At 39.4% G+C, this 22941-nt stretch overlaps 1 protein-coding gene and 1 long non-coding RNA gene across 4 annotated transcripts; one reads left to right on the forward strand and one right to left on the reverse strand.

Annotated features, from left to right (window-relative positions):
* Positions 1–1340: 1340 nt before the first annotated feature.
* LOC142031237 (uncharacterized) lies at positions 1341–5520 on the forward strand. Its single transcript, XR_012650470.1, has 3 exons — positions 1341–2397; positions 3226–3392; positions 3702–5520. It is a non-coding gene; the product is annotated as an uncharacterized LOC142031237 (long non-coding RNA).
* A 2829-nt stretch (positions 5521–8349) lies between these two features.
* RBM45 (RNA binding motif protein 45) lies at positions 8350–22468 on the reverse strand. 3 transcript variants are annotated; one of them, XM_075028359.1, is made up of 10 exons: positions 21757–22467; positions 20018–20140; positions 19762–19888; positions 18103–18213; positions 17577–17756; positions 16497–16626; positions 15133–15229; positions 14550–14713; positions 12978–13175; positions 8350–8672 (listed from the first exon to the last, which is right to left on the reverse strand). In XM_075028359.1, the coding sequence occupies exons 1-9, from the start codon at positions 22132–22134 to the stop codon at positions 12983–12985; spliced, it is 1503 nt and encodes a 500-aa protein (XP_074884460.1). In that variant the 5' UTR covers positions 22135–22467; the 3' UTR covers positions 8350–8672; positions 12978–12982. The 3 variants fall into 3 exon arrangements, with proteins under 3 accessions (XP_074884460.1, XP_074884458.1, XP_074884459.1); XM_075028357.1 differs by having other exon boundaries at positions 14550–14716; XM_075028358.1 differs by lacking the exon at positions 8350–8672 and adding an exon at positions 8685–11849 and having other exon boundaries at positions 14550–14716; positions 21757–22468.
* Between the last annotated feature and the right edge of the window lie 473 nt (positions 22469–22941).

A 22941-nucleotide genomic window follows, 5' to 3' on the forward strand; every position in this document is an offset into this window, starting at 1 on the left:
TTCTTCTCATTGAAGAAACTGGAAAGGGAAGTCGAAACACCCAGAGATGCTTTAAAACTCAAATGACAGGTAAACATCATACATAAAACTCTTATAAATTGTGGTTATCTATTAAGAATATCCCTATTAAATACAAGAAACTAGAAATCTGAAAAGCAAATCTGAAATGCAGTTTGTCAGAACTCCAAGAATCCCTGAAGACAAACATATGATAAATCAGCTGGAGTGGTTCAATCTCACATAAACAAAATCTGTACAGTTGATGCTCTGTATAGCTAGCTATCTCCACTCAAAGATAAGGAAAAGAGTTTGCTTCATACTTGATTTCAGCAATGGATAGATAGTAGTCCCACGGCCTCATCTTCAGCAGAATGCATATGATTTCTTTACTGCGTAGATTGCAAAACCAAAGCAGTATAAACACTTTAAGCTATGCATTGTAAACAACAACAACAACAAAAAGAAAGAAATCTCTGGTTGAAAAGGTTGCTACTGCAACCCTTATAACCCTGCTGTTTATTACCAGCACTCTAGAATAGAAACTAGACTAAGTTCTTTCAAACTTCAATATTTAAGACCTTTCTCTCAATACCTCCCCTAGAATAGCTTTAAAAAGGGTCACAGTGGTACAGTTTTCTCTGCACACTGAGAAGCACCTAATGTATTTTTCCAACAACAGAGATTACCCTGTTGCAAACAGTTTCAGATGGCCTCCAGGATAAAATTCCAAGAATGTTGTTATAATTGGGCATTGAGGCCACCTTTGTATCCTTGTCCTTTAACCAGGCAAAGGAAAAAACCTAGCGTGATACCTGTTTACGGATAACCTGTGTCCAAAATTCCAGCAATAATTTTAAGTTGCTAAGCTGATATGTTGTCATGGAGAAGAAAGGCAGCAAATTTTAGTGTCCCCCAGCATTACTATAATAGAAGTGAACTCTGAATAGAAGTTAATTCTGTGGACTTGATTAAAAGTTAAAAACGTCAGTGGGTCAAGACATATAGTGCATGTTTTCCACAGGCCATTGCCTTTGATTTTGTTTTACTGATTAAATATAACTTGACTCCTGCTATCCTTAGATGTAACAGACACATTAGGAGGGGGATTTAGTGTGCCCAAGATGAGGACAATCAAAATTCTGATACTTAAAATAACTTTCAGCAATCTTACAATTTTGTTTGTGAAGTTGCTTATAGTTTCAATTTCAGACAATATTTCCAGCATATATTTGCATTTCCAATACAGTTTTGACGTCCACATACCTGAATATGCTCTGCTAACATTGTCCTGTATTTCTTAAAGTGACATCTGAAAAAGTTACTCATTAGCACTTTCCAAAGACAGAACTCGGTCAGAAGAGTTGGAAGAATTCCCAGGGTATCTTCTGTACTCCCATGCTCAAGATTTGTAAACACTTTCTCTAAATATAGAGTAGGGTCTGGTCAGCAGTTAAGTCGTCAGTCTTAGTAAGGTCCTGTAGATATTGCATGTTAACATTATATTTGAACGCTTCACACTTCATGCTGGGGAAAGCCCCACCTTCCCAAGCCCCACAGAGTTTGCAGACATTCAAGAAAAATCCATCAGAGAACTAAGGTTTGGGAGCAGGCAGATGCATACTGCTAAAGTAGATGAAATGAAAGTCTTATATCAATATTTAATTAATCTGACAGGGCCATGTGTAGTTCAAAACAGCCCCACCGTCTATGAGATATGTGGATTGTACAGTACTGAAGCGTTGTTTTCAAGATGTGATTTACGATGTTTACAAAGCACCAAGGCCATAAAGGCCATCATCCCTCCCAGCAGCTCCTCTTCAAAGCTTCCTTTAAAGCATATATAACCAAGCGGAGCAAGCAGCTGAACCGTGTTTTGCGTTACATTCAGCAGCACAGTTCTCTTCGCTCCCGTACCCAGCAGAGCCGCCTGACGCAGAGCTGCCTCCTTTTGTCTCCACAGCTTCAGCTACCAGAGCCGTCTGAAGCATCTGGAACCACCTGGAGTTTTTTGAGTGTGATACAGCATCAGGCTGGCTGCAGGCGGCCTGATCCTGCCTATAGCCCAAGCTTCTGCTGCTGTGGTTGGCCCTGCCAAAAGCAGAGGCTGTGGACGAGCGACCTGATGCGAATTTGTGCTGCAAGTTGTTCAGTGAACTCGAGGCAGCTGCAGCTGGGGGCGGGCTGTTGGCAGGAGGAGGAGGAACAGAACCCCCCCACAGCAGAGGGATGAAGGAGAAATTACCCAACGAGACAAAGGAGCTCAACAGAAAGCACGTTTGCAAATAACAGATAATCCTGGTGCCATAATATTCGCTATGTACATGGTACATGACAGTCAGCGTATTCTGAAACAACGGAGAAGGAAGACACAGAAGAGGGACGTTACTACAGATTGACGTAAGGGCTTCTATGGTTCATTTGCGATAGACATCCATCCAAAAGATTCCAAATCCCTACACTCGACCTAATCTTAAAGCATTTGGCTTCCAGAGTACCCCAGTGCCCTCCATCTTTTCTGTCTTAAGATACGAATCATTTGGATTATCCTGCTTTTCCCAATAGCTGAATTGACTTTCCCTCAGGAGTGCCCCCCATGCCTTACCTCTTATGAGACTGTTTCCTATTCTGTTGTCTCCAGACCAGAACTCCTGTTTTATAATCTTCCTTATTTTTTATTTGTTTTGTCCCTCTTTCCTCTGGTTCTCCTCTTAGTTTCTGCTCATTTTCTCACTCTTAACCTTTTACAGAGAAATTGCAAAAATGCCAAGAAATGGTATAAAGAGGTGTTCTGTATGCGGTGTTTTCAGGTGTTTCACAGGAAATTTTCATACTGGGCATGATAATTTTAAAACTATTTGGCTAATCCTGCATTTGCAAAATGATGAAAAGCCTCTGGAACAACAATAAAAAAAATCAGAAAGAGACATAAGACTTGTGCAAGCAAAAATAGATAATTTATATTTCAAAACTGAGAGGCTATGAAGAATTTAATGTTTTAAAAAATAATTCAGATAAAAGATGCAAGCTAAACTAGGATTGTTTTCTCTCAATTACCTTTAAATTAATTACTTTAATTTCTTTAAATTATTTTAAGTATTATTAAGCAATAATTATTAAATTATAGTAAGGTATTTTAAATTGTGCGTTTGAAATTGATACACCTTGAGATAATTCTGCATTCGTGACAAAACCCACAACCTTTAGGTTAAGAAATTCTACCTATAGGTTGATTACCTTAGAAGCGGGTGAAGCTTTCCAAGAGCAGTGTCAATTTTGAGTCGCAGCCTCCATCTGCACATCTAGGAGACCAGTGACCTCTGCTGGAAGAGGGGGGATTGCCTCCCAGCGCTGCCGGCTCCGCCAGCACCCTTTGTCCCTTTGCTATAATGATGGTAAGTGAACTTAGCATCATTAACGCTCCTGCTTTCATTTATAATTTTTTCTCCAGTTTATTTGGGAGAAAATTTACCAGCACAACTGCAGTTCAAATCTGACATTCTTTGAAAAACTTGAACAGAATCTTTGACTAAAGTTTTAAGTGAATGTTTATCAAAGAAAGAGAGAAAGTTTAGAATAATGGTATGATGAGAATATGAAATGAGTAGTTTTCCTGAACTGGACCTGTACACATAGTAACATGCTGTTTTCACCTTCAACAGCTTCCACTTATATATAATTGTTCCTTCTTCTGTCTCTCACAGAACTGAAAGAGTGGAGGTGCCTGGCATTGCAGACATTAGATGGTATCTCTGTAGACAGAGCAGAAATAACATGACGGAGTACTCTGGGTCAGAAAAGGGACCGTTAAGAAGAAGAAAGAGGAAGGACGCAAAGGAAATCCAATTCCACTGCGCAGTGCAAACCCGGGCTCTGCCCCCACATGAGGTACTCTAGTAGTAGGTTTGTACCACCAAAGAAAAAGGTCTAAAGTAGGAGCCCCGAGACCAGTGAAGGGAACTAATTGCAATCACTGACTCACATGTCACATTCTGAATACACAGTCCTCTTGAGAATGGCCTTTAATGATCAGAAATACCCTAATGTAGACATTCAGGCAACATAAGCAAATTATACAAACAAATCCTGTTATACAAACAAAAGGCTCCTCTGCTGACCAAGTAGTTATTGCTCAATAAATGGATAAAATAATTTCTACTGGACATCATTTAGCATAATATAGGAAATCTGGATTACCTCATTTTCAAAAGTTATAAAAGCCCTGGTCAATGCCAACAGAAACTATGGCTGATGAACATAGCTGAAATCCAAGTCACTTACAGACAAGCATACTAAATTCAACTTACCAGCATAAAGCACTATTACTGCAAAACAACACACAAAAAACCCTATACAGTTTTAGCCAATTCTCTAAACACCAGCAAAAGGAATATACGTGACACAGTTTTTTTCCAGGACAGGAACCTAATGCTCATCCTCACAGCAGACAGAGTTTTTTCTTACCAATGAAATGACCTAGAAAAGCAGCATGCCAGCTAACCTATCAGTAGTGCTATATAACAATTTAAACAGGGAGTGGTGAATATGATATCCAATCAAAAATGCTAGGGGACTTGAAAATAGCAAAATGAATTCACACAAACTGGTATTTAGCTGGAGACTAGTACATCAGTGCTTTCAGGAAATACACTTAACTCTAAAGGAGAGCATGTAATGATTTTGCTTTTCAGAATCTTCTAAAAAACATTACGGGAATGCTGCAAATGACTCCATGTGAGTCACCTAATAGACTGATTCAACAATGGCTAAAAAGGAAAAACACTGTCTGCTTGCAGAGTTGCTTCTTAGGGTATCTTGAAGTCTCAGTACTGAAAACAGGGAAATTTCTTTCCTCTGAGTACCAGTGCAATGCTCTTCAGTTCAAGACCTGGCTGAACAAGCAGGCAAGAGAGCTCGTAGCCTGAAGCGGGACTACACACAGAGCACTGATCTTCCATGCTCAGGGGAGCGCAGGGGCCCACTATTCCCACAGACATGCAGTAATAGAAACAGGATTGAGAACAATTAGAAAACAGTACTTTTCTTCCTACTTTGTAACATTACTTCAAGATGTAAAGGGTATCTTTTAACCCTCAGTGTGTGTTGAGCACTCTCTCGTGTAGCTGTTAAGATCATTCTAGCAGATGATTCTTCTTTCCCATCTTGGATGGCCAAGCTCAGACACCCACCACCTCATTTTTGAGTGTTTACAGTCCTGGGGATGTTTACATCACCTAAACACACAGGCATCCACCTTCAGAGCCACATTAGACTGGGGATCTTGACACAGGAGAGACTCATGAAAAAGGCCGATTTAATCATGTAAATGAGAAGCTTTTCTTTTTTCAACTGACTATGCAGAGATTCACAGCATTTTACCTGGCACCTAAATAACACACCCACCATTATCCTATAATTTAAAGCACTCTCTTCAGTAAAGACAAAGACAGTAAAGATCTGCACATACACTGAAAAGATGCTTGTGCTGGCACAGCACCTCATCCCTTGTAGGCTGTGTCTTAGCTTACTCCTAACACGCAGATACACCACACCACACACAGCGGTTCAGCAGTATGTGTCAGACCCGCTACACAACCATGGTGTCTGCCATGTTTGCACAGTAGGACTGATGCTTTCTAAAAATATTGGACTCACTGCACATGTACGCTGTACAGTTAAGGCTGCAAAGGTGCTGCTTGACGGTTCTGCAGTTCGGGATCTATGGCAACCTGGTCAGAATTATCTCCCCTGAGGAAATACCAGAAAGCCCCAAATTCTACTCAAAATTTATGGTGAGGATGGGAAAACAAACAAAAAAAAACCCCAAACAAACAGGACTTTTCCAGAGGAACCCCAGAGAAATGGCAACCTCCCTCACAGACAATCTCTGGGCCAGAGTCAAAGATAGGATCCTGTTCTCCAGGCTCAACCATAAATCTGTTTTGTTCACTATTTAATTTCTAACATCTACAACAAATTCAGCAGGAATTTTACAGCTTGCTTTAACCATGCAGCCCTGATTCCATTTCATTCTTTGTGCTGAATGAAACTGCTCTTGGGGAAGAAAGCTGGTGGTGAGTCATCAAGGACTGCAGCGTAACACCTACTAGGGGAATGGGAAAAAGCAAAAGGAGGTTTCTTAGGCAACCTTTATTCTGCAACTTCCACACGTTTTGAGCATTTGAAATCTAATATTCTTTTAACAGAAGTAAAAAACCACAAAGCAGTATTATTTAATACACAGTTTCTGTCACTTTAAACTTCTGAACCAATTGCAATGACAGCACTCATTCTCATATACCCTCTCTAATGCAAAAATATTTTTACTGATACTTCTTTTTATAAAGGGCAGGAAATAAAGAAAAACTAGTTGAATATGGCTGTATCTTGTATTAGAGACCAATTTAGTAAATGCTTTAAAATATTTGCTGCATAAGAAACACGTACACTGCATGTAAATATTATTCTTATTGCATTAATTTGCTAGTAGGTGAAGTCACATGACTTTACCAGATGGCTAATGTAGGTTTGTATCCTAGCAGTATTTTCAGACACCTGACTGTAAAGCACTGAATGGTAAAACTTGTAAGTTTTGAGTAAGTATATCTTCCAGTTTAAAAGATTGTATCAATCCTCTGCTCCCCACCCCCCCAACCACCAACCAGGGGCACTGCTTTAATGGGGTTGTGTCATTTGCTGTTGGAAAACAATGGAGAAAATAAAAGTTTCACCTGCAGCTTTCAGCTACTTACAACTGGAGGTATTTCTCAATACCTTCCTGTTTCCTCCTTCTCTTTGAAAAACAAAGAAAACAAGAAAAGGAGGCCATCTGTTGTAGACAAAAACATAGTTTAAACAGACACAAGACAAAACCACTAATTATAAAGTGCTGTGCTTCTGCACATTCACTATTGAGATTGGGAAAGTCAGGGGCTTGGAGCACCAGAAGGGAGGCTGCAAGGAAGGCTTCCTGGTAAGAAGTAGCATTCCTGGAAAGAATAAGGGGCTGGAGAAGCAGAAGGTGAGAATCATGGAAAGGGGGGGTTCATCTTGGAGCTCAGCGAGCTGCATAGGAACAAATGCCAAAGGCTGCCCAGGGACACCGGCCAGCGGGACGCAAGCCTAGTGACTGAGCAGCTGCACAGCACAAATGCATCCGTCTGCCCAACCCTCCTCCCAGCAGCGATCTCCCTGCTGGGAAGGGAATCTGAGGCTAAGTGAACCCAACACTGCTGGCGGGGAGGGGAGAAAAGCAGGTAAGTGCATGAAATTATGAGGTAGGATAAAAGCTCACATCTTGTTGGTTCTTAAATAAACCTCACTATCCAAGTCTACTATGGGCTGTCATTCGCTGTCATCCTTGTGACCCAATCACCCTTACCAATGTAAGTAACTCTCCCATCACGTTAAAATTGTATACACTGGCTGTGTCTACTCTGAAACCCAATTCACTATCCCACGCCTGGTAACTAAGGGAGTAGGACCTGCATTCTCACCTCTATCTTCCTGTGAGTTACGAATTTTTTGGAAGGAAGCCTTTCTGCAGGTGCTCTGAGACAGAGGAAGTTAGAGGATGCTCCACTGTCTCTCCCCACACTGATGATCAAGGGACCAGGACGGGAAACGCTGGGAAGCAAGATGTATCCAAGAGCGTGCTTGTGCTCTAGTATGCATACAACTAGAATTTATCAATTTTATCTGCATAAATTATTTTAATAACCAGGATATTTTAAATTCAACAAGTAGTATTCAGGAATACACAGAAAAGTATTTGGCATTTGAAAGTTATCTGTGCAAATACTTATTAGAACTATCTCCATTTACTCTTCACCAGTGCTGAAATCCTCTTCATCCTGCTGAAATGCTGAATTGTCCAATTCTTACTTAAACAACATATACATTGAAAGCTTCTAAAAAAAAAAAAAAACTCAAAAAAAACAAAAGACAAAAAAGCAACCCAGCCCCTCAAAACAAAAACCACCCCTAGACTCCATACTTTCCCCACAGTTATAACAAAAAGACCTCAGGATAAGAAAGGATAAACGGAAGCAGCTCTGGTAGTCTGACCCACAGTCAAATGTCCTTTTCACTAAACAGCATACAAGGCATAATGAATACTTTTGGCCCAAATCAACAAAATAGTTCAGAATGTACTTGAATCATTTTCTTGATTACAGTTATTTTCTTAAACCTAGCTTAATACTGTCAGGTTCGCTAGCAGTTTTTGAAACAGTTACTTCATTTTCTTTGAACTTACTGCTGTACTTCAGTTTTCAGTGCAATTTGGATCATAAGAAATGTCCTCTGTTTTAACAGCTATAACCTGAATCATTATCAATTAACCAGTCAAGCCACAAAACGCGGACTCCTTTATTTCCCCCATCATTGTAATTTCCATCTTAGAGGAGGAATTCAGTTAAACACGAGAGAGATTTCTGTAATACAAGATTATAGACTACTACAAGAACAACCACCAGTTTACAATTTTTAGTGCCTAGATAATTTTCAAAACTGCACGTCCGCATCTTCAAAACCAGAAAGTACCATATATAGAGAGAAGATCAACTAAGTAACAAAAAAAAAAAAAAAAAGCTGTCACTGTCCACAGGAACCATGTCTAGTCACGTTTTCAGTCAGTCAGTCAGCTAGCTGAGGGTCATGTCATTATTTAGTTTCTGTAGAAAAAACACAAGTACAAAAATAGTATCAAAAAGCAACATACCTATTTTTATTTTAAAATATATATTATAAAACATAATTGTTACATCAGCATATAAATAAGGCTTTTGATATATTTAGAAGAATAAAATTAAAATTTTATATATGCTTCTCTAGCTTTTAAAGAAATACCTCTCTTTCTGATACAATTGCTTTTTTTAAAACATTTTTGCACAGAAATAAATCATTATAAATATACATGTTAAACTTCAGGATTGTAATAAAGTTTTAACTAAAAAAAATGAATGCAAATCAAATCAGTGATGCAGAACTTTTTCAAGACAAGGATAATAAAAGACAACAATAACCAAGTATATCATGACAGAATAAATGTTTTTCAACTTAGTAAGTACCTAAATAATTATTTTAGAACACCACCATTTTCAGAAGGGGAAAAATGCAATGAATCCATTTGCTGTGGGTTAAAGCCAATCAGCAATGATTATCAAGAGCCACAGAATCCAGCCCTAGATATCTGTGTTTTGCATTTCTAATACAGTGCTAGTTAGAAGCTCTGCTTTCTAAGGATTACTGGAAAGCTTAATGAAAAAAGTTTGGGGTGGGTTTGGGGGTTTTTTTGTTTGTTTTTGAGGGTGGGTTTTTTGCAAGGGGGGGGGAGTATTAAAATAGAACTACTAGGTTGCAATGAAGAGATTAATTGGAATTCCACAATAAATTCTTCTGAAAGATACCAAATTCTTTCCTTCCTCTTCTATTTTTGAGTAATATAATTTACACAACAGGCATCGGACAACTGCAGTGAGATTCTCAGGAAATACTCAAAGCAATGCAAAAACCTGAGTAGAGAGCACAAGCTGGTCAACACCAAGAACATTAAAGATAGCTTCTGCTTTTAGAAACTGCCTAAAGTAGACACTAGTTCTCTTCTCAAGCCTACACCCACTCAAAGCAAGATAGTTTAAAGTGACTATTTCAACCATTAGTACTTACTTAGCGTAAAGGGGAGAACCTCACCCCCTCAAAAAAACCAACCTTACGTTAGAACTTAAAGTAGTTAAGAGAACCTTATTGGTCTGTATTTCCATCACTTCTCTGCTACTTTTAACAACTCATATAAAACAACTGAATTTTCATTGACTTGTAGGAGAGCCAGAGCCTGCAAAATTCATCGGATGGATTAGTTTAGAATATTAATACACATGTATTCAAATTCCCTTGATAAACAAAGGTTGTTGTAAGGTAATAGACTGTTCTTATGATCAGAAGTTTACATTGCAAGAGCATTATCAGTAGCATACCATTACCATAAAACATTTTTTAAAAAACAATTTTGTAAATTATATTTTAAAAAAAAAAGATGATTTACAGAAGAAAAATATTATTGGGAAAAAACTTCAAAAAGTCAGATAAAAGCTGTGTTGGAATAATAAATATTTTATTTAAGTTGAATTAGTCAATTGACTTAAATTTATTTTCATATAGATTCTATTGAATTCACAGATCTTATCACAGATTTTAAATCAGAGAACCTTGCATAGAAAGGACAATTGCAGAAATCCAGTCACCTTGTTAGAGATAAAAAGCAAGCAATACAATAGGACTTTAGAATGGATATTTTTTAAGACTTCCTTAAGTGAAAACTCTCAGAAATTTTAGCTAAGATTATTTCCTCCAGCCAAAATTCAGAAAGAACAAAAGTTAATATTCTGTCATCTTCAAAAAAAAATACTATTTCAGCAGTAGAGAGAATTCCATCCTCTTTCACATGCACAATTTAAAGCTTTAATTGAAAGCAAAATATAAGCCTCTGAACTACTGCAAAACTTGTCAGTCAGTCCAATGCAGAGTCCCCAGTGGTAAGCTTGATTTGAATCGGCAAGCCCTTTTAAAAAGGAGCACAGATGGAATCTTTATTTTTATGTACCATTTCATTTGAATTTGAGAAACTGGCTAAAGGACAAAAAGAGAGCAAATAATTTTGTCTGTCTGTCCTATGAAGAGATAGATGCTAAGACAACACAACCTGCTAAAAGACTTGGAATCTGGAACCTGATGTACAGGCTGTAACAAGATTTAACACAGTAAATTTAGAAAGCTCTTCTACCTGTGTTACTGCACAGACACAGCAGATGAAAGGCTAATCAGAGGGGAAATACTCAGTAGTCATTTGCACCAGAATTACAAGTAAACTGCCCAAGACAGATTTACAGTGTCCATCTAAACTAAAACTAGTACTCTTTATTATTTGAAAATTTACAGAAATGCAATAACCTTGGAAAGGACAAAAAGCTCTACTGTAATTTTGCATGTGTAAAAAGATTATTCTTCAGACATGACCTTATTTCTCCAGTTTTCTAATCAGGTAAAATGGTACAACAGCAAAAGTGTATGTCTTACCCTTACCTTATAAGGGAATTCAGGTTTTTAAATAGTCAATAATAGGTATATATTAGAATTTTCAACCATAATTTGAAATATAAAGTAAGTTTTAGCCTTTTGAAAACCCGATTTGGTGACCAACTGCACCTTTTGTCAGCTGGAGACCTTAAAGAATCTTCATTAAAAAAAATCACTGTGGAAAAATATGTGTGTGTGTGTGTGTGTAGGTGTGCACAAAGTGTGTGAATAAAAAAAAAATAAAAATCCGCTTCAGATTGACAATCAGAAGAGAACCTCACAGTCTACTCACTCTTATCTTTCTTAAAAACAAAGGAAGAATAAGGATAAATCATGTTTCTAATTTTGTATGCATACCATACCTACACTTTTCTAGTAAAAGTAGTCAAGGAAGACCTGGTATTACATTACACTTTACATCACAGTTTTTCCTGTAGCAACCAAGAGGCTGGCCTTTTATTATTGGAAGTCACATTAAAAACAAACAAAACCTTTGTACAAAGATAAGAGCATGGGTACAAGTTACTTAAAATTGCATTCACCAGAGCTGCTGATTAAAAGAGTTTCAAATGGGTTTCAGCTACAATTCAACACAGAGAAAAAATGGTAGAAATCCATTTTTTTAAAAAGCAAGTTGTGCATAAAGATTAAGGCCATCTTTAGTAACTGCTGCTTATCAAAAGAACAACATGAAAGTCCTTATGAAAAAAGGAGGAAAAAACCACTGTGAACAAAGTCTTTTTTGGTCTTTGCAACTCCTGGGTCACGAAGAGTATCTACAGAAAGAAAGGTACAAGGAGTGAAGCTTAGAAGTAAAATATTGATGTGAAGAGTCAGGATTTCATGTGATGTTTTCTGAATGAGTTAAAGCAAAACTGCATGTCCCCTATAAAGATAATATGGCTACTGAAATTATTTGGAAGCTACAGTAATATTTGGGAGTTATTTTGTAGAAAACAGGGCTTAGCCTTTCCTCCCCCAACTATATTTCTCTTTTGGTAATAGTCCTAATGTTAAGAAAAAAAATACAAATAATAAAAAAAAATTATATAAATTTGAATCAATGTTTTAAAAGAACAAGTGAATTTTGGTCCCTGAAGTCTATAAAACCTCTCTAGGAGCTCAGCCAGCTTTCACAGGCTGAATTTTAATCAAACCAATGTTTTAAAAGAACAAGTAAATTTTGGTCCCTGAAGTCTATAAAACCTCTCTAGAAGCTCAGCCAGCATTCATAGGCCATAAGCATTGACTAATAAATCCTCAAACTAATTATCCTAAACATACACCTCAATCACTCCACAACAGGCTCTGCAATATTTTCTTCACTATCACACATTCCAGCTACTCGTGATTTCTGAGAATCCAGATGACCCAAATATCCCAAACCTTTGGTTTCACCTGGCAACCTTCCCTGCCCTTTCCATGTCCGCTTTTTATTTACCCCTTCCCTTCTCTGCCCTTCAAGGGCTGAACTCTGCATCTTTATCCAATACCATTGTGAGGACATGTGTTTTTAATGAAAGAAAAGACACACACAAGCTGATCTCAGTTCCATTGTTTATTTTTGCATACTCTTTTCAATGTTAACTGTTAGTCTTATGTACATAAAGTGAATATTTCTGTGAACATCCAGATTGATGTTAATCAGCTGGTTATTTGTTCAAAAATTATAAAAATAGATTTTTACTAAAATAAAGTGTACGTGTGCATATATAAGCATACACACACCCATATATACATACATGTATACACACATATATGACAAATTAAATTTCAAGTTGTTAGCTAAAAATAGATTTAAAGTTTATCATTACTTGTTCATATCTAACTTAAAAATACTTTGCCTATCACTATTTCGATTAGTTGAACTTCAGTTTAAGTAACAGCTCAGACTGGGTACTCACCTTGCTCAGTAAGTTCTCTGACGTTTGTTGGACTCTTCTGTAGGCGAGTCTGCCAACCTTACTTTAAGCCTGACACCATTCACAATCTTGCCATGTAACGCAGTGATGGCATCACTGGCACTTGCTCTGTCTGCAAATTTTGCATAGCCAACATTTTTTCCAGCCACAAGGTAAACTTTTATCAAGTGTCCGAAACGACTGGGGGGGGAGAAAAAAAAGATAATTTACAGGTCTTGCTGCAACATAGACACCTATTATCCAATCTGAGGTATATATGATTTGGTAGCTGCAAAAACTATATTCTCACATGTATGCTATCATTTCTTGTGCTGCCCTCTTCCAAAACTCCCAATTTTCATATTCCCTTCACTAGGATTCCAGGCAGGAAGAGAAATAAAACTGAAAGTTCGGAGACAATGTTTTCTATGGAATATTACAATAGAACCACAAGCACCAGTGATTTATCTTTTATTTAAAGTAATACGTAACGCTAATCAATACCATAGTCCCCAAACACTAAATGGCACTCAAAAAACCCCAAACAAACCAAAAAGAACACACACACAAACCAGCAGATAATTCAGAGGCTAAACTTGCATTTCACTTAGATGAACTGGCTCGGTTGTGATTCATCTTTGAGTTCTCCCTGAAATGACTCAGAAAGCAAGCACTAAGGCTTTGTGGAAAAAAACCAGATTTCCAAGTCCTCAGGAGATTCCTAGACAGTTCCTTAAAAAATGTTTAAAAAAAAAAGTCTCCTTGTTTCATACTGAAGTTACACAAGTGTCAAGGCTAGGGTGCATAGCCCTTCTCTTCTCCAGCATCTGATTAAGAAAATCCAGTATATCAAATACAGGTGGAATTTAAAACTGTGCAAAGTGCATATTGTTTCTTTTCCTCTTCTGGCGTTTTGAAAATATTTTGGCTTTCCAAAGATTTATTGCAAATACCAGCTATTAGAAAAGGGAAATGTCATCTTCTTCAAGAGTATACTAAAAATAAATATAAAATACTGGAGAACAGCTGAACTATAGATTTGTTTCAAAGATGGCAAAAGCTGTCTCTCAAGTCTTTGCTCCTCATAGGGAGGTAGTGTGAAAGGACAGTTGAAATGGTGTCAAAAAGATGCAAGCCACCAAAACGTTTCAGGATATACCAAGAAAAAAAACCTCCCTATACTTACACCCCTAAAGTACTGTAGAAATGTATCAAAATACTTAAATTCCTTATAGAAATATGTACAACAAAATGCCAAATAAATTAGGCTGTAAGAATCAGTACTACATTTTTTGCTTAAAAAAATGTTACGAGACTAGACATTTTACTTCAGATTACATTAATCAATAACAAAGCTGCTGTACTGATGACATTGCATCTATGCTTCAAGGTGAATTCCATTACACACTTGTTTCAAAAAGCATGTTACCTATTGATCACTTATTGACCACTGTGCACTGTCTTTCCAGAAAAGAGGTTTCATTATGACAATCTTTTTTACTTTCAACATTTATTTTAAATATTTCGTCATTATTTTTTTGGTTAGAGAACACTTATTTGTAAATGGAGTCTTACCAGAACACATCCTCCAATACATTTACAGGTAAAGGATGGGGATGGAAAAGTATGAAAAGCCTTTCCTTCACAGAAGTGTCAGGTGGAACTTTTTTTTTGTGTGGTGGAAGTATGGCATCTGTTTGGGGCTGAAGTAACTGTGAGCCAGAAGTTCCTCCAAATGCCTGCTGAAACAGGGGAAAAAAATGCAAGTATAAATTAAGTAATGGGGGGGGGAGAAGTCATTTTACCTTATTTACAATTTTGTTCCCATAACAGGGCATAAACAGCCTCTACCAGTTCTCTCCTTAATTAATTTGTTTACTTTGGTTATTTCATTAAATTGGACGGTAAATCCAAGTTGGTTATTTCATTAAATTGGACGGTAAATCCAAGTTGGTTATTTCATTAAATTGGACAGTAAATCCAAGTAAGGTCAGACACCTTTACAGGGAATAAAAGCGTACAAACCAACAGGAGATACATCTTAAAAATGTAGCATCTAACACAGTTACAGAGGAAAGTAAGCAGTGTTCTTTCTTGACTTATCTGAAGTTTCTTACAATTCTGAAGAATATTAACAGTATCCATTATATTAACTTACAGGAGGTGTCCTATACTGCTGAACAATGGCATTGTTATTCCGCAACACTGATGACACATGTGCTGTTACCAGCTGTGTTGCCATTTTTCTGATGAGGCTGCAACCAGAAGTGATAATAAACTATTTTAAAAAAAACAGTTAAGTTACAGTAATCTTTAATTCAGCAAGAGAAAATAAGTTTTAATGCACATCTAAAAGTATCTCTGGAAATCTGTAAACTCATATAGATAATGAAAATCAAGTCAGGCTTTCATGACACTCTAGGCATGATCTGAAAGCATGCATGCTAGCTGCAACTCACTGAAAACATACATTTCGACATATAGAGATACAACACTCTTCTTTGCTTTTTTTAATACTCAGGGCTGAGGGAGGGAAATTAACTCTACAGAGACCCCTACATTTTGTGAAAAGTGCCTAAAAGGCAGAAGGGACAGCAAAATTTCACCTGTTTCAATAAAGAGCACAGAGATTCAATTCAGAAGTCAGAATATTATCACAGAAAGTTTACTTCCAGTTCCCATTTCCCAGTAATTTTTCTTTGTTCTGCTGCAGAATAAGAAAAAGCAATTGCACTTTTTGCATAGATTCACAACCCGTGTTGTAGGGCCATGAAATAGTAGGAATTATTGAAGAATGAAGGAAATTGTTTGCAAGAAGGACGGTTGCAATGAATATTTTTTTTTTTAGTTTAGATCAGACATGCACTTCTGAAGCAAATCTCCCCATTGTCACTCCTTACCATCCTCATTCATATCCCAGAATAGGTTTGATATGAACTAGATTCCTTTAGGATGAAACTAAGCCAAAATATTCACTGCAGAGGCATACTTAAGTCATTCCAACTTGTAATGGGCATTCAAATCACAGAACAGATTAGAAATGGTTAAAGTAAAACCTGACAATCCCCGTACAGTGGAGATATCAGATCCTTAGCACCCAACAGTTTTACTCTACGTATGTGCTTCACAAGGCTACTATTTGCAGTACTGCAAACATAACCAAGAGATCAAGTAGATGAATCTGGTTTTAATACAAATACCTCATCAAAAACACACTCCAGCCTTGTTACATATGACAGAGACTGTTACAAAGATTCTTGCCAAATCCAAGATTTTCCAGTGTATCTTAAGAATATATATTTTAATCTTGTCTTTATCAAACACTACTACGTTTCAAAAGGCTTATTCTAAACCATTAAAAAAACCAAACAAACTAAATTTCAGAAAATATTGTATACAGGTATGAATGAAACAAGATCACAGTGACATTGCTGTTACTTCTAATGTTTAAAATTTATTTATTTTAAATTTTGCTTCCAAAACACAACTTACAACTTCCTATCTCTATGTATTGGTACTTACTCTGAGCTATCACTCCCATCTTCTAGGAAAATGACAGTTAATCGATTTCCAGGAGGATACTCAAAACCGTGTAATTTATACTTGGCATATATAGCTGATGCAGCAGTACTGTACTGAATCACAGCGTACCCTACAAACACAGTGCACACAGTTTCAGTGTGATACAGGTAAATCCTAAGAATAAACTACACTTATAAAAGCAATATGATTAAGCTGCACATTAGTCATGGATGACACAAAATTCTTGAGTCTTTTTACCACACATTACATTACTTAATAGCAACATCAGTAGCAGTTGTGAAGAAAACTTCAGCAGAATTAGCTAGTGACAGATCAGCTGTATTTATGCTCACTTGAAAAGCTGGTAATAAAGCAACACAAGTGAAAACATGTCTTCTTCCCTAACCCTGAATTAGAAACAAAAACATATACAGTTTCATTTTAAAATGCAATTATCCCATCAACAGTGAATCTCAAGTACTGTAAAGTTACATTTTAACTCTCTGAATCATTTCCATTCCAAGCTTCTTGGAGAAGAGACCTCTTCCACATTTTTCTCAGCAGCAGCAAAACAATAAAACTGAAACCAAAACAATCTTCCAAATACAAAACATGATTTGTTTTGGAATCATTTAATCCAGTTTACTCATGTCAGCTTCTACACAGAGACACACACACAGAACGCCCATTTCAAGATGAAAACTCAAAAGATCTGTTTAGAGAACATTGAAACTACATGTCTAATAATTTTTGAAACTTTTTCTCCATTTATTCTGCCCAAAACTATTAATTTAATTCGAACAAAAACCACTTCTCATGGTTTTGATTCTGTCCTTCTTAAGATTCTATTACCTGAAAATAAAGGTATTTAAGGCTATGTGTAAACAGGGGTTCAAACAAAACTGAATTTGGGGGTTTATGCATCAATGACAGCAGCAACCACTGATTCAAAAAACATTAATTCTTTCCAACAAGTGTACTGTATTTTGCAATGCAAATGAATTGTAGTACAATTAAAAGGCATTCCCTTCATAGAAAGAAAGAAAAAAAAAAAAAAGCTCTTTTTGTACTTTTACTTACCACTATTGGTATGAGGATCTCGCTGAACATCACAATACTCCAGTCCTGGAACTAGATCAAAGAGGGCAAACAGCTGCTCTTGGATAAAGGGAAGCCGTGATACCACCGACAGACGTTTGGAGACTGACTCTTGAATTCTGGTCTCATTTTTTTCAAAACTACAAAACTCCGGCTGCCCACCTCAAGAATCAACATAAAATAAATAATTCAAGTCATCACACTAGCATGCCTTCATCTCATTTATATTTTTCATTCAACTTTTAAAAGCAATCTAAGTCAATTATATACTAGAGGTAATGTGTTTATTTCACCAATGCAGGTCACAAAATAACCGGCCAACTAGAGCAAAGCAAGCCATAAAAATACAGAAATTAAATGCCTGGCTCATTTCTAACTCCAACATTCAATCTACTACTTAAGTGTTGACCTAAGCCTCCATTAGCTTCCCTTCTTCCAAACTGCATTCTTACTTTGTGACCATACTCAAGACTACAAATCATTTTTAGTATAAAAAGCTGTGACTTACAAAATTGAAGTGTATTTCCTCTTGGTTCTTGCCTCGTGTTATTACTATAATAATCATGTTCAAAAGACTCAGATGACTTATTTTTAGGTTCAGCCAAAATAGCCCTGTAGCCTGAAAGAAACAACCACACATATAGCAACACCTCAACACATCTGAATTATCTGACTGGATCCACTTTCTCCAACTACCGTATTTAGAAACATGTTATTCAGAAAACCCAGAAAGTGCTGGCCTTAGGAAAATAACTAATCTACAGCTCTTGAAGCCTGCCATAATAACTGCATGAAAGTTAACAACTTCCACATAGAACTACTCCTAGTCATGTGTTAAGCACAACAGAGCCTACTTGCTGTGAGAGTCACTGAGCACTGACACAGGTTGCCCAGAGAGGTTGTGGAGTCTCCATCCTTGGAGATATTCAAAACCCCTCTGGACATGGTCCTGGACAACCACAGTGCCCAGGTGACCCTGCCTGAGCAGAGGGGCTGGGCAAGACGACCTCCAGAGGTCCATTCCAACTTTGACCATTCTGCGATATTTGGCAGGATTCGCAGACGCTCCAGAGGTAATCACCTGAACTTCCATGCTATAACAGCAGTTTACGTGTGTTTTGCACCGATCTAGGTTTTGCTTTTATGAAAGAAGTAGGTATTACTCTCAGGCTATCCAACTAATTTCATTTTAACCTCACAACAAAAAGGCAATAAATTTTAACTGCTAAGTAATCTCAGCCTCACATTCCTATGCAAGAATAGTCACAAATACAATTTTTGTAGAATCACGTATGATAGATATGATGCAGAACCACCACATACATTACTGAAGGAAAAAAAAAACCAACCAACAACACAGAAGAACAAAAAAAACAAAACAAAACACAACCACACCCACACACCAAGTTGTTTCATATTTGTGTTTAAGCAAACATTGAACAGGAGGTTAGACTAGAAGGCTGCTGTTAGGTTTCCCCAAAAGCCTTTCTTCTGCTGGATGAGGAAGCCCAGTTCCCTCCATATCTCCTCACAAATCATGTGCTTCAGCCCCTGACCACCTTGGTGCCTTTCCACTAGACTCGCTCAAATTCATTAACACCTTTTTGGTACTAGAGCATAAATGACAAATAGTTGGTCTTGGTCATAAAGCATACAAAGTCTTTCATTCTGTAACAGATTAATCATTACAGTAAATGAAAACAAACAAACAAAACACAAAACTTCAATTAGGATGAATTTGTTCTTAAATAAATGTAATCACAACAGAATCCCTATGGATTATCAAATATATTTTTATATATAAATTCATTTTATATCAAATACATTTGATGAAAAATGCATATTCCCAGGGATACACAGGCAGATCTCATTTTAATGTATGAACCCTACATTACAGGCCAATAATAATGCATGAACAAAAACTCCATATCCATTTCCAAACTCTTTTCATTGATCTTACATGCAGTTTGGTCCTGCAAAAATGTAATCAGGTGACTGTTCTCAATGAATGTTAATAATAATATTTTTTATTTGCAATAGAACTTTGTCTCAAGATGTGTTTACATTATAAATAATTTGCCTGCAAACAAAACTAAAAATTAAAGGTACATTAATGATGATATACGCTTATTGTGAAAAACTTGAAATAATTCAGTCAGATTCTTACTTCGATCACACTCTTCAATTGCTCGGGCAGCTTGCGATGGTTTTAAATACCTCACATAGCCCAAACCTTTACTTTCTCCAGTAGTCTTGTTTTTAATAATGCTGCAATATTCAATGTCTCCATACATCTAGAACAATTAAAAAGCATATTAATTTACAATATTTGAAAATGCATTAAAGTTCCATGCGTTACGCCCTTCTGATAAATTAAGACAAAGGCAATTTAAAATAACAATTAACAAATAGCGAATCAGTACCTTAAACTTCTCTCGCAGATCTTCCTCTGTATAGGACTTCGGTATCATAACAAAGATTCGTGTAAGCTCCTCATCTTCAACATCTCGGTGGCTTCCAGAAGCTCTTGACTGTGCAATAAATACCTAGTGAAATAATTATATAGACATTAATTACTGGAGAACATGTCTTAACCACATATCAACAAGCAAGAAAAATAGTTTAACAAGTCTTTGTATTTATCTTTCACATAAGCTAGCTTTCCTAATATGGAAACCCAGAACATATCTGATCATAGATGCATCCATGACAAAAGACCTGCAAATACAATACACCCCAAATGGTTTCCCAAACAGGACAGAAGCCAGCAGAAGTTCTCACTGGGGATAATGAAGAATGGACAGGAATATCGAAGCCTGATTCAGCAGCACTGCCAATGTCATAGGTGGCATATGAGTTAGCAAAAAAACGCAGTACTGCAACAGTCTTAGTATAGCAGCAGTAACAAAAAATAAGCAAGCAAACAAACAAAAAAGCGTAGCAGCTTATTAAAACCTTGCTACTGCAGTTCACTGTTCAGCAGGGCCAGAGTCTGCACTCTAATGCTCTATGAAGGATTGCAACTTCTCACATCTGTAACTGTTAAAATCCTTTTTAATTATTGAAATTAATTTCATCTGAGAAGTGCACCCCAGAAGACAATCAGGCAAAAAAACCCACAGAAAACAAACAAAAATGCCCAAAATAACCAAATAAGAAAAATACAAACAACCTTCAAAGTAAGCCTCTTATGCAACAGCAGCAACCGATTTCACAGAGCTCTTAAATTACTTTCCTAATAGTCATGCAGGAGAGTAAGCAATACAACTCTGATCTTTAGCCTTCTAATGGCAAGTTCTTCAGAAAATATTTTACTGACTCAGCTGCATCTTCAAATGAAACACGTGGAATCTTCTTTCACTGTTCAAAGTCATTCCTGTCATTCTTAGTACTTGGGGAATATGAAAACAATTCAAGAGGCTGAAAGCTGCCAGCCAGTTCCATAGATAAAAAAACCATATAGTTGTTTTGAAAAAACTGTATGCAAGCTACAAAACCAATATAAAACATACTTGCAAAGAGAGTTCTACTTATTCACGTCAATCTTCCTTACAACACTTAAAACATACTGGTTTAGACTATTTCACAGAGACCCACCCCCTCAACGTTAAAAAACCAAACAGGCGAACACACACACCCCCCTAGCTTCCAGGCACTGCGTTTTCCCCAGGCCTGCTGCAGCTTACGCCACGCGTGGGCACTTCGGGCACGGGTGGGACCCACTGCAGCTCCCCCTGAAGAGCACGGCCGAGCCCGCAAGCCCCGCCGCCGAAACCGCCCCGGGCCCGACCCAGAGGGGGGACAACATCAGCACCGGCACTACCCGCGGGGAGAGGGCCGCGAGGAGCGGGTCCGACGCTCTCCGTGGCGGCTCGCTGCCTGCCGCCCGGCGAAGCGGCCAACGCGCCGGGGGTCCTCCCGGCGGGCCCGCGCCACCGGCCGCCCCCGCCGCCCGCTGAGGGGCTGGCTCCCCGTTGCCCCCGCGTAGGCCAACGCCACCTTCCCAAGCGGCAAGCTCGGGGCGCAGCGGCCGAGGCCTGCCGCTCTCCGCGGCCGCCGTGCTGGGAAGGCGGCCGGAGACAACCCCGCCGGGCCCCGCTCGCTCGCCCCCGGCCCCGCTCCCCGGCAGGAAGCGGGCAGCGCGGCCCGGCGGCGGCGGTACCTTGATGGGCTTGGTGTCGGGGACCAGGCTGCGGCCGTGCATCTCCTCCATGGCCCTGCAGGCCTGCGAGCTGCGGGCGAACTTGATGAAGGCGATGCCGCGGGACTCGTTGGTGCGTTTGTCCCGCAGGAGCCAGATGTTCTGGATGTCCCCGAAGGGGGCGAAGCGCTCCCGGATCAGCGCCTCTCCCGTGTCCTTGCCCAGCACCACGAAGACCCGGCTGTTGGGCGGCTCGTCCAGGCACTCGGCCGAGAGGCGGAAGCCGCTGCCCTCCTCCATGGCGGGGCCGCCGGGCTCCCGGGCCGCTGGGGACCGCTGGCTTTTCTCGGGGGCCGGCGGGGACCGCCCGCAGCGCCCTTTCCGCCGCGGAGACAACATGTCCTCCTCACTCCCCTCCGCCGCCGCCGCCGCCTCCCCCGCGCCGGCCGCACCCCTCCCGCCTCCCCGCGCCCAGTCAGGGCCGCGGCCTCGCCTGCGGCGGGCGGGGCTCCCCGGCCGCTCCACGCCGGGCTCCAGCGCCCGGGCTGCGGCCGAGGGGCAGCGCGGCTTCAGCCGGCCTGTGCGGCGTACCCCGCTCCCCGCGGAGAGTGGACGTGCGGCAGGAGAGCCGCCTGGCCCGGCCTGGCCTGGCCCGGCCGGGGCACCGGCGCGTCCACCCTGCGGGAGACGGGCACCTGCTCCCCGGGAGCGGCAGCGGGCGGGTGGGAAGGACTGAGCGGAAACGAATCGAGGGTTGGTTCCGAGGAGAAGCGCTCCCGGGCTCCCCCTCTCCCCTGAATCACAGAATCACAAACTGGTTGAGGTTGGCGGGGACCTCTGGAGGTCATCTGGTCCAACTCCCTGCCCAAGCAGGACCACCTAGAGCCAGTTGCCCGGGACTGTGTCTAGACAGCTCTTGAATATCGCCAAGCATGAAGATTTCACAACTCTCTGGACAACCTGTGCCAGTGCTCAGTCACTCGCCCAGTAAAAAAGTGTTTCCTGATGTTCAGATGGAACCTCTCGTGTTTCAGTTTGTGCCCATTGCCTCTTGTCCTGTCACTGGGACCCACTGAGTAGAGTCTGGATCCATCTCCTTCATTCCATCCCTTCAGCTATTTATACACACTGATGAGATCCCCCTGAGCCTTCCCTACTCCGGGCTAAACAATCCCAGCTCTCTCAGCCTTTCCTCATAGGAGAGGT

The sequence above is a fragment of the Buteo buteo genome, chromosome 5 (assembly GCF_964188355.1).
Source record: "Buteo buteo chromosome 5, bButBut1.hap1.1, whole genome shotgun sequence".
In the NCBI taxonomy this organism is placed as follows: Eukaryota; Metazoa; Chordata; class Aves; order Accipitriformes; family Accipitridae; genus Buteo; species Buteo buteo.